Below are 15658 nucleotides of genomic sequence, written 5' to 3'. Positions count from 1 at the left end.
TCATTCTTCTACATCTTTTAGGGTTCCTTTGGTGCTGGTTGTCCTGCTGGGAAGCCATAAGGCAGGGCATGAACTCTTGTGCAATAGTCTTACCAACAGAAACTGTGACACTCTCTTGATCCAACCAGTGGCAAACTGGGATTCTGGAAGGACGGGTCTGAACCTGAGATCCAAAAGTCCCCTGGTTCACCCTCACCTGCAATGGTAACAGGTGGTGGTTGACAAACATTAGAATCAATGTGGGGTGCTTGTCTGGTGTTGGCACACAGGGGACCAGGACGCAGCATTATAGGGAGGCCCAGCCTATGGGCACTGCCATCTTGGCAAGCTCCCATTTCTGGAAGACTGAAGTGGGTGGGGCCTGCAGGGCTGTCCCGCCATGATGTTGTATGGCAAGAGGGTAGGCACCATTTTGTAGGATATCACAGTTGCAGCCATCTTGCTGTATGGACACCTGGCAACCATCTTGTGCAGCCGCTTGGCAGGAAAGGCAGCCATTTTGTGGTGGTGGAATGGAAGAAAGGCTATTGGGGCGGGAACAGCCATCCTGTGTTGGTGAGGGATCCTGCCCTTTCTCTTGTCCCAACGCTGATCACTCGCATTGACTGCAATCCCTGATATTGGTGCCTTTACGACTTCCAAATTAACCGCCAGGCCACTGCTGACTTTGCCGCCTGCTTGTCCCCAGCTGACAGGGGAAAACAGTAAGGGGGTAACAATAAACGTGTAAAAACTAAAAACTGTGCAATAAAATGTAATAAACTAAACTCCTATTGTAAAGTCTCCTCTAATGCAGGTTGTTTCATGTCTTCCAGTCATCATGCAATGTGCATTCTCCCACAACAAGCTGAAGGAAAGACCTTACCAATTCAGGTTTGGGCCAGTAAAACCCCCTCCTGAACCACTGGAGAAGTATCTTTAAAGTCATCACATTGAAATGTAGCAAGTAACACCACAGACTTCAATAATCTAAGTCACCACACAAGTTTGCTCAGAACACACACAAGTGTGTACCAGCTTTTTCTCCTGCAGTGTAACAGCAGAACACACTGCCTAATTAAACAAGAAATCGATGATCCCTTAACTTTCGGTTCACCCTTTGAAGGTTTGTGAGACAGAGTGCTTCCCAAAGGTGACAACAGTAATTTAGACATGACTGATTTACAGACAAATGCTTCCTTAAAAACTCTGGTATTTTAGGATTTACTAAACAGTTTCTCTCTAATGTGAATTCCCCAGTGAAACTTTCACATTTTGTTGAGAGGCCTCAGTTTAAGAAAACACGCTGTTCTGTGCAAGTGACACAATGAGGCATTTAGTATCCCGGACTCAAGAGATCTACCATTGCTTCTGAGGACAGTGCACAGGAGCTAATCTGGCGTCAGTGCAGAAGTGCAGTTTTTCACATCACCACTAAGCTCAGAACACTCTGGATACTTTGAACATTTCAAGGTAAGAACCAACATCGTAAGTTCTACTGTTCAATACTATTTCTCTTTGACAATGGTGCAGATGGAAAACAAAGGTACCTTCAACTATATCCTAACCCATCTGATGGTCTTGCTGAAGAAATGTTTTCTGAGAAGGCATAACATCTGGCATTCCAGAAGAGAAGGCCTGCATCAGTCTAGGGAGGTTTTGTTACTGCTGTTTAAAAAGCAGTAAGGGATTAAAACAAACTACAGTAAGGCACCTAAGGAAAAAGAGAAAGGCCAAAAATCAAGAGCCACCTCACATTTCTGAGCTCCACATTGGACAGTGTGAGGACCTGGTGACATGGAATAGGATGCTTTTGGACACCACTACAGCAGACTGGTATTAAGTGCCTATGGCACACATCTCAGAGTTATAACATATGTATTGTCATGGTTTAACCAATTTAAACATGAGTTTGCATCTCAAGACAAAACTGCGTCACACCTAAGGGGAATTTGCACAACTCATGTAAAATAGGTATGGAATTAACAAAAAGGGAGGAAGACAACAAGTAACGCTGAAGAAGATGGCCCAGCATGAAGAAGAAAATTTCCTTGAAGAGTAGCTTTTACCTTGCCAAATACATTTAACCAACAATTAAAAGAAGTGTACAAGTATTTCTGAAGTTCTGACTGATTGCATCAGCAGAAAATATGTTCTAGGCCTCAGAGATAAACACAAGACATTTCATTTCACATATAATGAAATGAACCTGCAGGAACACACCTGGAAACAAGTAAAGAAACCATAAGGAGATGCACAGTTGAAATTACTTTGACTCTCTAAACACCACAGGAAGATCTCTGACCTTAAAAGCCAGGTACCACAACACTGTGGAACACACAACAGGTGGCAAAATTCCAAAGGAAATAGGTAAGATCATAGAACAGTTTGAGTTGGAAGGGACCTTGAAGCTCACCTAGTTCCAGTCCTACCTGCCATGGGCAGGGACACCTTTCAAGATGGCAGAAGTGTGTTTATAAACCGTATTTCCCCAACAGCCATTGTACTGTAGAACTTTAAGTGGTTTTGGTTTTTTTTCAGTCAGTTAAATACTACTTATGAAAGTTGGAGGAAAAAGAGAAGGATAAAGATGGTCCAGGAAGAAAGAATAAGAAAACTGAAGGGGTATGTACCAGAATCACAGGTAAGTCCACAATCACTGCATTATTCAGCAGGTAGCATAGCAAACATTTGAAAGAGTTTGTCACATTTAGGAGTAAGGTCCTTCCACAGAACATTCTGAGGCAGCAGCACAACTGAAGTAGATTCTGTTTTTCTTCTCCTGCTCATCAGATGGCTAACACTGGAATGACCTGCATCTGAACTACAGGTCACAAAACAGTAGCCCTTTGATAATCCTCCCCCATTTTCAGATTAGGGGGCTTAATAGCTACACTTAGGTAAAGTCAGATCTTCACATTTAACTGGACCTTGCTGTTCTGGGAGCCAAACCAACAGCTGCAATTACAAGAAGGAGTCCTTTAAAACACTCTTTTATAATCTACATTATATATGGCAGCAGTATGAATTCACTGTTAATCAAAAGACTTCCAGCAGTTTTGCACTAGTAGTATTTTAACCTGGCATTACTAGATGGTATTGTGCCTTTAGAATGGAAAATAAAACTTTTAAATAAGATGCGCAAAGCTGTTTGATAAGTTATAAAAAGCAGTAGCATATTCAATCCTCGACTAATTAAACTGCCCTCCGATCTATAAATGTCTCACCAGACTAGAAATCTAGTTTATAAAGCAGTGGAATTATGATGGTGAGAACTATTATTCATATGTAAAACTAACTTGCTTTTAGTTAAGGTGATTTGAAGAAGCTGGGAACTGTGAAAGGAGGAAGATAAATATTTATAATCTGAAAATTAAAATTTTTAAAAGAAGTTAGTAGTATTTTAGAATAAAACACTCTAAACCCCCAAACTTTTTTCCCACTAACAGCACTTTGAACACAGAGTAGTCAACCCCCAGGTGCCACAAAAGCTGGTATGTCTCGTAATTGGATACCTACCAAAGTTACACAGAAACTGAAAGCGAGAAGCATCATTAAAGACATCACAAATTCAGTGAGCTTTCATTTACCAACTGACTTAAAAAACCAAACCAAAACAAAAACCCAAAAGAAATCACATCTAGTGACATTACCCAGTTCTCACTCCTGCAACACATCACATGCTTCTACAGAGATACAAGTGTGATGGATGTTGAGAATTAAAAGAGCAGTAGCTGAGACTCCAGAAGAATTTTGCAAAGACTAGGATGTTCTCAAGATACTGCACAGGAACCTGGTCTGTGCCAGAAGTGGAAACAAAAAAACCCCTGACACGTGGCTCTTTGATCAGCAGAGTGACATGCTGTGGACCACACACCATAAAAAGGCATTCAGCCTCCACTGCTCAAGGCATTTCTGCTGATTCAGAGTTCCTGCTCTTTGAAATACATCTTCTGTCCCCTTACAGGCTCAAACAGATCAGCCACCACCACTCATTTTCCCTTCCCTACTCTCTCTCCTCTTCTTCTTTAAGCCTTTAGTGAATGGAAGGATGATAGATTAGCACTAGAAAAGACATATCCCATAACAACTTTAAACCCCCCAAAAAGGTTGTGCTTGGTTTTGTTTTTGTTTGCTTTTACATTCTGTGGTTTTTTTCCCAACGTATAGTAGCTAAATTTGTAATGCCATTCTACTTTTCAGAAGTGTGAGAGCAGACATGTGAGTCACACCAATTCAGTTCTGTTCCAACCTCTATTAATGTTCCAACCTATCTTATCAAAGTTCCCACCAAGCACATTGAAAAGAGCAAGGTTCAAGAATAACATAAAAGACAGTGGTTCTAACCAGGACAAAGGATTTTAAGTTAGTGAAGTCTATAAAGCTCTGACCTCTACACTTTACGTAAACGCACTGAACTCTAAAGGTTAGAATAACAACTTTGTTTGAAGCCCTGATACTTGAGTCATATTCAATAAGGGATCCATTGTAACTATCTATTCAAAACACCCATATAACGCAGCTGAAAAATAAAGGCAAGGGTGGAAAAGGGGAAGAGGCACCACTTTTTCCCATTTTAGCTGTAGGCAGCACAGGCTATTTACGAGGAGCTGTAATACAGCCTCTCTCAACAGCATACACTGATATGAAAAATTGATCAGCACGACACATTCCTATTATTATTTCCCTTACACAGCAAGACAGTTCAGGAGACTCAACTAACAGAAAACAAACCCAGAGCAACAACAACAAAAAAACCCATAGTAGGCTCCCCAGATTAACTTGAAAGAGAAGGGCAGTTCACTGTTACACCCGACAAGTTCCACTACGAAAAGAGAACAAGAGGAAAGATCTTATTGCTATTGATAGTGTATTCTTTCTCTCATCAACAGTCTGGTTGGTCAGGACACTCTTCAGCCAATTTAGTTTCCAGTTCTCTTCAAACCCACAAAAAACTGTTGCTAAAAATCAGAAGCTTGGTTCTCTTCAGGAAAGCTACTTAATTTCACTCAGGACAAAAAGCAGGTATGTAGTAAACCTGATTAGAAAACTGATCCAAGTTAAACTAGATCTGACCTTTTCTTTTCTATTCTTCCTCTTGCCACATTACCCTTCCTACTTTCTGGTAGTGTTAAGCTAGATTAGTTTTACAGTCTAGTTTGTTGAACTGTTTAATAAATGAACATTCATACCAGTTGACATAAATCATGAAGGTAGGAACAGAGAATCAAGAGAAAACACAATAAAATTGTGTCTTGCATCAACCAAAAAAAAAATCCCCTGAAAGTTACCAACCTCAAGCATTAGAGTACACAGTTACTGAATGCCAAATCAAGGGAAAAACTGAGATGGAGCTGCAGTGACTTTATCTGCACTCCACGGTTTTGATTTACACAAGTTCCAGCTTAGGAAAGTCTCAGTGCCTGTAATGTAGAAAGACTATCAGAGTTTAAATTTCTCAGCTCACTATCAGCTATGTAAAAAGTAAACAGCTACTATATAAGAACATACAGTAAGAAAGTTCAAGCTATGCCTAAAAACACTGACAAAGTGTTCCTGGAACACTTGAAACTTGAACTGCTTCCACACAGCAGTATCTAGGCATAGGGAGCACCAAAAACAATCACAGGTTTTATCAACACTACTGAAGATACAACAATCTACTTGCAAGTCCTGCAACACATTTCTGTTCCAAGTGCAAAGAATTCAAACAAAGCACTGCTTGCATCCAGCACAATCCACGTAGCAGGTACCTGTGCAGCAGGTACAGTTTTGTCTTTCATAAAAGTTGTGCTCAATAAGTCCTTGCAATGGCAGGTTCACAAGGGATCAGTGAACTGGTACTGCATCTACTGCTGAATACACAGGACTTTCTCCCTCTGCCTTTTAAACTTAAGCCTCTGGGTGTCACTCATCTAACTTTTCTTGTACTGTTCACACATAAGAATTTCTCACAAGAATCAGTTATAACACAGCCCTTCAAAAGCACATGACAGCAGTAGGCAATTACTTCTTTTGGAGAGAAAAGTTGAAACGGACTGTGAGAGGACACAGAAAAGAAGCTACATATTTAAAACAAAGATAGTCCAACAAAAGCAAAATAAACCCCATGTGTTTTCTCTTATTTCAATCTAAAGACAGTTAATGTGATACATACACTGCAGCAGCTTCTACTGACCTACAGACACACACTGACCATTTTTTCCTCTTTTGTTAACCTGCTTAGTTCAGGGGAAATTGGAATTTTGCGTTTAAGGCTGTGTTCCATTCCTGGCAGCTGACAGCGCCACAGGCAGCTAAACCAATCCAATGGCTCCTTTCTGCTATTATCCATCCTGATTCTGTTGCACAGTCCCACCCTCATCTATGCTTGCAGCAGCATCCCATGGATTTTTTTTTCTGCAAACCTCCAACTCCAACAGCCAGGTGACCAGTTACTGAGTTTAAAAAGACCAGATGGGGGTCCAAGCAGTGCAAGCATCTGAGCAGTAGGAACATGCAGTCAGAATTGCAATTTCTCCATTGCGGTAACAGTTCCACGGGACTTTATGATGCAAAATAGCACTTCACTGCATTCTTAAAACTGTGGTTTCATAGTAAGTGTTTCAATGCTAATGTTGACTTGCACACCTGACTCTGTAACACTAGTTTGAGCTATTCCCTTACATGGTTCCATCTTCCCTCATGGCACCAAAACCTGCCAGTGAACCAGTGCTGTGATTCTGATTGAGAGTGAACTCCTTTTCTTCTTCCAACATTTGCAGTAATGCTGAGATTACTTCCTTGATCTGTTTCACACTGGAATCATTTTCAGGGTTCCCCATCACAGCTCAAAGCACTACAGATCCACAGAACACCTTACACCAGTACTACTGTCCATCATATGGATGCTGCACTATGGCCACAGCAGGCTTGTTCACTGTTTAAAGATGCTGGAGTGACAAGGAAGCAAAGGAGTTCAAAGCAGGTGTCATTTTGAAATAATTCCTGCACACAGTCTGTTTGTAGCTTGACCAGTAACAGAGCACTGAGCCACCATAATGATCATTAGCAGATACACATGAACATTATGGATGTCGCGTAAAAGAAATACCTCTCCGACTGCAACTATACAAAATCACCTACAACTGCAGCAGAATTTAAAAAAAAGTGACACTAGCCTTCTGTAAAGTACTGACAGCCACAGTGAAAGCGAGAACACTGTCGTGTACTGTCCAAATAAAGATATGAGGTACTTAATGCAGGAATGTTGCAAGAGTGAGGATACCACCACATGCAGTAGCTACAAATCTTTTGTTGGGGGGAAATGCCTCTTCTTGGAAAGCCCACTTGTGAGACAGCTTGTTAAAAAATAGTAAGCAGGGGCAGAAGTTCAAACACTTAATAATTTAAAGTCCATACCTATCAAAACAGAATTAGATGCATTAATGTATCCTAGTTTTGAAGGAAAAAAGTCTGAAAAACTGTAACAAGAGTAAAGAAGTATTTGTATGCTAGATTTCACAAGCATGCAAAAATGGATTTTCACTTTGATCAAATTTCAGTTTTCATAAGAAAGCAATACCAGGGCTATTTCCTGTCAAACGTGTGCCCTTGAGCTGCAGAAGAACAGTAAAACTTCTGCCCTTCCCCTCAAATAGCAATTTATTCTTTTTCAAAAAGTAGTTGCAATGATATTTTAATCTTTCACTGAAAATGAAAGTTTTACTCAGACACTTATATTTTCATGATACGCTGCAAGGTCCTAGCAAGATTTCAACATCTATGACTGGAGTTACCTGGCACTTTCCATTAAAGCCTTGCATTACTGCCCCAAGCTTCACCCATAGGATACTGGGATAACATAGTAAAAGCACAACCTTCTGCTTGAAGCTTTTCCTTGCACTCTAGCAACTACTTGGTCTATCCACTGTGTCTATTCATGAAAGTAATGGGAACTCAAGGTACTTGCCAACACTCTACCCGTAAAGTTCAAATTAAATTGGGCAGTGGGATCAATGACTTCTTGAAAAAAACTGCATAGATCCTTTTTCTGAAGGCTGACCACAAAGCTAGACTTACTGCTCCATACTGCCAAAGTCTCTCCATCCAATGGAATGGAATCAACCAATTCACATTACAAAGTTTTAATCAAAGAGCAAATTTTAACCACTACGATAGTCACCTCTACCAAATACCTTCCAATTTAAACCACCATAGAACTCAGTTACTGGCTAAGTCAGATACTTCAAATCTGAGCTTTCTGGCACTTTTCTATAAACACAGAATTCTAGATGTAGTCACAAAGACTGTACCTAGGGCATAACAGAGCAGTAAGCACTGCTACAAACAGCACCTGTTAGCTCGTACTATGCATGCTGTAAGAACACCAAGAGAATGGAGATCTCTAGGTGCCTTTTAAGAGCATCTAGTTTTAAAGTCTTATTGAGTCATGCAAGAATTAGGACAGTAAGCAAAAATCTAGGCATCTTAGGAATGTTAGTGCTCAACATAATGCACACAAGGACTGCCAGCTGAACAGACATTTTGTACTGAACACCTATTTTGAATTTCTGTTAATATATTCCATTCATTTAAAATGTGAAGCCTTTTGTAGCTTCAAGTATGTTTAGATACCAAATAAGCAAATTTTCAGTAATGTTAGTAAAATTTTATCACTGTTTTTCTTCTCAAATTCTTTAAATGCTTGAACATTTTGACATGAGACTCTAAATCATATCCTGCAGGTAACAAATTATCATATTAGGCTGGCAAAACCTAAGCTGTTAAATATATGCATTAGCTTTAGAGTTAGGTCTGCAACCAGGTTTTGACCAACAAAGAATTCAGCAATTGAACCCTTTGAGCAGAGGTCCCTAAACATCACTGGCTCTCCACTGATTGTAACTGATTTGTGGACTAAAGGGGAAAGAAAACCAAAACAAAAATCACAAAACCCCCCCAGCCCAAACCTGTTACGGGTGCTCTACCTCCATTATCCTGTCTACCTCCATTATCCTGACTACTCACTTTCTTGCCACTTTGTTGACACTTTGTGATAAGGGCTGCTCAACAGGCACGCCAAGTTACAGTTCTTAACTGAGATAGCTCTTGACTAACTCTTAAACCATAACCCATGTTATTCCTCCTTAGCAGTTGCTAATCATTTCAGGGCTCCTTTTTATTAACTGAATTTTACACCATGAACACACAGAAAGAAATCATTCCCTAAATGAATTTTACTCCAATGAAGAGAAAGCTGAATATGAAGCACCACTACAATGCAATCAGTGTAAAATTTAAGTAACTATGTGACAGTTTTGCACTTTGCAATTCTCAGTGAAAGGGTAAGTCAAAAATCAACTCTGAAGGAGTTCCCTAAACACGGCAGATCCGCCCAGCAGAGGACCCAAGGTGTGGTATTCCTTTGCAATCCTTCTCACTGAGGGCTGTGCTGTGCAACTGTGTTTCCTGAACAAATCCAACAGTATATAATTACCATCCAAATGTCCCTTCCGTCATCCACTGTCGCACAGACTTTTGGGATTTTAGTTTAAATTTATAAGTGAAATGTCATTAAATAACAGGTAACCACAGAAACTGCCACTGACATACTGGGAGAGGTGTCTGTCCATGAGATTTAACAGCTTATTGTAGCATCTATGCCAGCAAACTGGCTCTCCCTATATATTCCAATTAAATTGCATTCTTACTGTAAGAAGTGTTATCTACTGTAGTACTGTATGGAAATACGTAAACTCTGCTTGCCTATACAATATTATAACTTAAGAGTATTAAAAGACAGTGCAAGCATACACAGGTGTGATAACATACACACAGGTGTTGTAACAGGTGTGTACAAGTGTTATTCGGGCAACGCAGCAAGAAGCTTGTTTATATGTAGCAGCTATCAGGTTCCTGAAAAAACGTAAAAAACAAGCCCACGAACTCGAACAAAGATAACTGCCTGCAATTGTAAGTGTACCTGTCAGATATTCCCTTCTTTGATCCAAAGTGCTCGCAGCAGCACTGAATGAATCGCTGCTCACCCTCCCAGACATACTGGATATGCTTCCCTGCTCAGCCATCGGGGAGGATGGGCAATGACACTAACACGCTACTTGGAGATTAAGGATCCTATCTACTTCCCCAAGAAGGGAAAGGGCTGTTGAAACAATACAAATAAGCAGTTCCTGGCAGGAGTGTTCCCTCCCCCAAATAAAGAAACAGACAAACAAGCCCCAAGCGAGGCGGCAACGCACCGAGTGCCCGCGCTGGCAGGGGCGGGGCGGGGAGGGGAGGCTGCGCTGGCCCGGGCGGAGCGGGAGCAGCCCCAGCCCTAGCCCCGCTCCCGGGGCTCCTCCAGGCGGGAACGCCGCCGGTGCCCGCGCGCCCCCGCCCGCCGGACACGCGCGGGGCAGTCACGTGAGCCCGGGAAGCTACGGGCACGAGAGCCACCGGGGCAGCCCCGGGGGCGAGGGGGGGGGGGGGGGGGGGGAGCTGCTGTCGCCATGACAACTTCCAGGGGGAGGGAAAACTTCAAATCCCAACCGTCAGTGCAGGAGCGGCTCCCTCTTAAAGGCGCAGGCACACACTCCGGCAGACACAGAGGCGGGCTCCCTTCCCCCCTCCGCCCCCCAGGCACTGGCGATGGAGGAGGAGAGGAGGGGGGCAGCCACCGGCGCTCGCCGCGCCAGCGACGAGGAGCTGAGACAAAAGGAGCCGAGCCGAGGAAGGGTCTCGGTCGGCGGCGAAAGGAGGGACCCAGCGGCCCCAGCCGAAGCCGTAACACCCACCGTCCGCTGTCCGGAGGCGGTGTAGGTCCTTCGCTCTGCCCTACGGACCCTGTCTCCGCTCCCGCCCTCCAAGAAAGCCGCTGGAGCCGCTCCTCCATCCCCGCTGCCCCCTCCGCCCACCCGCCTAGACCCGAGCTCGGGGCGCCTCGCCCGCCCCCGCTGCCCGCCCGCTGCCGTGCCCCGCACAGCCCGCTCGCCCCGGCCCCCGCCCCGGCCCCGCCGCGCAGCCGGGACGCCGCCGCCCCTCTCTTACCCACACAGTGCATGAGCCGGTGCCGCCAGGAGTCGAGTTCTCGGCGGACTCCCCTGCGCTCCGCCGTGCAGCGGGGGCTCCGGCACTGGGAGGCGGCGGCAGGAGGAGCGGGAGCCGCGGCGGCCATTCCTTCTGTTCCCTTTTCCATCTGCCTCTGACCTCACGCCCGCTCATTTACATACGAGCGCGCGCTCCCCCGGCTGCTCTCCCTCCCCCCCACCCCCCTCTGCCTCGTCGCGCGCGCGCCCGCGCCCCCCCGGCCCCCCCGCTCAGCATCCGGCGCGGGGAGCGCGCGCGCCGCCTGGCGGGGGACCGAGGCGCGTCCCCGCGGCACCCCCGCCCCGGCGCTGCCCCCGGGCCGGGCCGGTCACCGCGCCCAGAGCCGACCCCCGCCGCCCGCCCGCCGCCGCCCGCTGACCATCGGAGCCCACGGCCTACAGTTCCCGCAGGGCAGCGCGCCACGCGCTCCGGCCCGGGCAGGGCAGGCGGCAGCAAAGCGCGCCGGGAGCTGTAGTTCGCGAGGGAGGGGAGCGGCGCCGCCCCCGAGGCTGCTCCCCAGGGAGAGCAGCGCGGGCGGCCCTGCCGGAGGCCCCGGCGCTGCAGGGCGGCTGTCGCCTCGCGCCGCAGCCGTGCTCAGAGCATCCCAGGAACCGGCGGAGGTCTCGCCTTCATCATCCCCTGGGCGCTGCCTGGAGCAGGGCTCGTTCCCGGCTGAGGTCCCCCCTGCCCCACACCTGCCCCCGGGACGCCTTCCAGCCTCGACCCCGCCGCCGCACAGCGCTGTGCCTTCCCAACCAGCTTCCCACAGTCACTCTGCGCGGAGATTTTCGAAGTGTTTTGAGCTGCTGCTCGGTTCACCAGTCTGTTTTCCACGGCTTTGCCCTCAACCCACTTTTCATGGGGGTGTTGATCATGTAGAGCCGAATAGGGAGGTTTGCTGGGGACTGGCGTCACACAGTGTGATCTCCCACCCTCCCTTTGGAAAAGACGAGCAGGGAAAGTGGAGCCAAGTCAGTTTAGTTCAGTATCTGGGAGCACGCCTGAGAAGGCTTACTATCAACCTACGAATGGCTTCAGAACCAAAGTCAGATTAAGGTAACTGCAAGAAAGTTAACACACAAACGTCAAATTGGATTACTTGAAGCATCTGACAACCCCTTGGACGGGCGGTTGTGCTCTGCACACAATCACCCTTCGGGTTGTACCTCCAGCACAACACAGACATCCCTCCACATCAGTCTAATGTGACAATTGCTACCCATGCCTTGCAAAAGAGCAATTAGCAGTCTTTAATTCCCCAGAGAGAAAAATCATGATCTTGCCGTTTTCTCAGATCCTGGTGCATCTTTGAGTGCCTCCTCCTCCCCCACGCTCCTCTGCTCATAAGTCTTTGTAAGCAGTGGTACTTCTGCAAGAAATTCCATTTTGTGTGCTGGTTGTGGTAGAAAATAGGATTTAATAAGGCCATAGAAAAGACAATGTTGGTCTTCGCCTTGCTCCCCCATATGGGTTGAGAGAACAATGCTGGAAAGAACCATGTCACCCAACATATACGCAATTTTTTTCTTGCTCTAGAGTATGAGCAGTGTTAGTAGGAATACTGTGTCAAAGCTGCAGAAGAGTTTCAACTCTGAATAGGAAGCCATTCCTCACTCATTCATCCCTCTCTGTGTCTGTGTATACTTTTAGAAGCAGAGTTATTTGGGAATGGAGCCCTTACCAGCTTTTAGTGGAGCTTTCAGGAGAATGGCAAGACTGAAAGTGTAGGTGAAAAGACAGCCTATTTCTTTATCTAGTTTTTCATCATGGCAACCAGCAATAAATAGCAAGTAGCAGATTACCAGTCTCCTGGCTGCCTCCTTCTTCACCTCACATCTGTTGTGAGTACCTTGGTTTTCTTACTTGCACTGGCCTTCCAAACAGCAACAAAAACGGTCAGCCTTGCCTCAAAGAAATGGGAAAACCCAAGGCTACTCTGGGAAGTCATTGTCAAAACCACACAAACTAAAATGTAACCTTATTTGGATAGAATGCATCAGTTTCAAACTAATAATACCATCCAATATTTTTTCCATAAGACTGGCTTAAAAAAAATCTGTCATTCATTGACTTCTACTACAAACCTTACGTCATGAATATTTCCTTCTGAACTTCATAAAGATGTTCTTTTCTCGTGGGTGAAGGACATATTCAGGGATTGCTTGTAGAGCACTGCCCTGAAGATCAGTTCTGCTTCCACTGTAATGAACAAAACTTTGGGAACAGATGGCAGATCACTTTTATTTTTTTTTGATAAAAAAATTTCATACAAATAAACTTTGTGACTTCTGTAAAACAGCTAATTGAGCTTAATGAATTCAACACAAAGGAATTTAAATGAATAGTGTTTAACTGAATGCCTGAGCTTACGTGACATGAATCAGTTTTTAGGGACACGAATGCCCTGAGTCTAAAGAGTTTTATTTTGAGATATCTATGATTAAATAAAGAATGGAGAAGAAATTACACTACCCTCTCTCATTTTGCTAATTTAACATACTTTTTGTTGCAATTTCAAGGTAACTCCTGTTTGAGAGACTTTTCCAGGCACGAAAGAAGAAAAGAAGTAACAAACCTAACAAAGCTGGTGGGCAAATTTCAGGGAGCAGGTGGAGGAAAGGGGAAAGAAAGCATTTCCCACTGAATTTTTATAGTTGCTGATTTTGAACTCCTAATCCTTCTGAAAATACTACCTGGAAATCAGATAGGCTGTAGAGGCTGGTGTTGAACCACTCCTCCCTTTGAGATGTTTTATTTTTTCAAGCATAGAACTAAACCAGGTAACACAAGGATCCTGCTTGGTGAAAACTTCAGCGATGTTACTTTTAGATTAATGGTATTGTTTTTAGATCCCCATGAAAATGACTTTCCAGAACATGAGGTTACTTCTTATGTGGATTTGTGCTTGATTTTATAGAAATGTTACCACGTTTCTGAACATGATTTGGATCAAAACTCCAAAGCTCATTGGGGGCAGAAGCTGGAACAGTGAGAGATAGTTTTGATATAGTTAATTTTAGCTGCCTGTCCTAGCTAATTTTTGTGGGATTAGAGCATCAGTTACTTAGAAATGATTCTGAAGGCAAAGTCCAGTACAATTTTGCTTGAAGCTATAGGAATTATTACTGCTGTTCTTCCTGTAAGTATCATCTCATATTAATTTGGGGGTAAAGAGAAATTAAAAGTCACAGATGCCTATAGTTTGATACCACAACCCCATCAAAATCTGACATTTTTAATTAATTTTTTGAACATGTTGGAGAGATTGAGCTATCTTTGTGAAACATTACAAAATTGTTCATCACCAAACCCTCTTTATAATTAATCCCCAAAGGTGAAATTCACTCCAGTACAGACAGCTTTGCGTGGCTCTTTGTCACATAAATACTGCTCTGTGGAAACTGGGGCCAAGGATAAAGTGTAATTAAAACAGTCTAACTTGAACAGTCAAAGCCCTGTAGCGAGTCTTCTGCAGATGCTATCTGGGAGTGAATATATCCTGAAGTAATGAGCTCCTTCTCTCACATAACTGCAATTTGTAAACCTTGAAATTGTCTGCATCTTGGTAAAACAATAAGGGTTAAATGATTAATTGTGGGATAACTTTATAAATGAGTAGAAAATGATTGATACTTGAAATGTATACTCCAACAGAAAATAGAAGGGTAAAATTAATGACACTGGAGATTTCACCATGAACACTAACATGATCATTTACATACAGAGTCTAACAAACTGACTTAAGGGTTATTCAGCAACTAATGCGAATATTAGATTGCAAATACAAACACAGATAGCAGATAACCTCTACTATTCCAAGTTTGATGTACAGCTCATTCTTTTTCCTTCATCAGTAGGGCAGTACAGCAAGAATGCCCTGAGCGGAGGGCCAGCCCATTATCTGTGACTTCCCTACCTGTGGTGGCAAGAAGCACAGCCCAAGTAAAAAGATTAACCCTAATCTAGTAGTTTAGACTTTGATTTTTGATGAAAACTTCAATCAGTGTGAAGATACACAAAAATGTTTAAAATCCAGATGTTGCTGACATCTGAGTCGAGGCCCTGTGAGCCTTGAAACTTAACCCCTAAACATTTCCTTGCCTTGTCATCATCTCTAAATGAAAATGAAGGGAAATGAAGGAAAATGAAAGCTGAAACTCAAATAGGAACAGTTGGAGAAGTTTCTCTTTCACACACAGGTGAAAGGATGACCTTTTTAACAGGGCAGATGAGTCAGGCAGCTTCAGGTCCTGCTCATTGGCTTTTGGATCACCAGGAAGAAGTAAGATTTGTGAGCATTCCTGGTTAGAATCTTTTATCCTCCTGTGCACATATAAAATTCAAGGTAGTTTACAAATGGTAATGTATGGAAAGACTTTAATTTCATGTCTAATATCTTACAGATAAAGAGAGAAATGGCACTTGTTTACATCTGATACCTCGGGGTATAATATTGTGAGTTGGAAGGGACCCACAAGGATCACTGAGTCCAGCTCCTGGCCCTGCCCAGGACAATCCAAAAATCACACCACATATGTAGAGTATTTAATTTAGTGTTCAGTGACTGCATATTTTAGCAGAGTATACAATTAAAAGTGCTGCTGTCTCCTAA

The 15658-nt window shown here is 43.9% G+C and overlaps 1 protein-coding gene across 10 annotated transcripts in view; it reads right to left on the bottom strand.

The window, feature by feature from the left end:
- The window catches only part of LCORL (ligand dependent nuclear receptor corepressor like), an 84022-nt gene extending 72822 nt beyond the window's left edge, over positions 1-11200 (bottom strand). For all 10 annotated transcript variants that reach the window (XM_071556728.1, XM_071556734.1, XM_071556735.1 and 7 more), the window contains exon 1: positions 11008-11200. In XM_071556728.1, the coding sequence (XP_071412829.1) occupies positions 11008-11155 (148 nt within the window). In that variant the 5' untranslated portion in view covers positions 11156-11200. The remainder of the gene's footprint in view (positions 1-11007) is intronic.
- Positions 11201-15658: the final 4458 nt, after the last annotated feature.

This window comes from Pithys albifrons, chromosome 5 (assembly GCF_047495875.1).
Source record: "Pithys albifrons albifrons isolate INPA30051 chromosome 5, PitAlb_v1, whole genome shotgun sequence".
Lineage (NCBI taxonomy): Eukaryota > Metazoa > Chordata > Aves > Passeriformes > Thamnophilidae > Pithys > Pithys albifrons.
The sequence above is the reverse complement of the archived record's forward strand: the minus strand, read 5'-3'. Positions and strand labels throughout refer to the sequence as shown.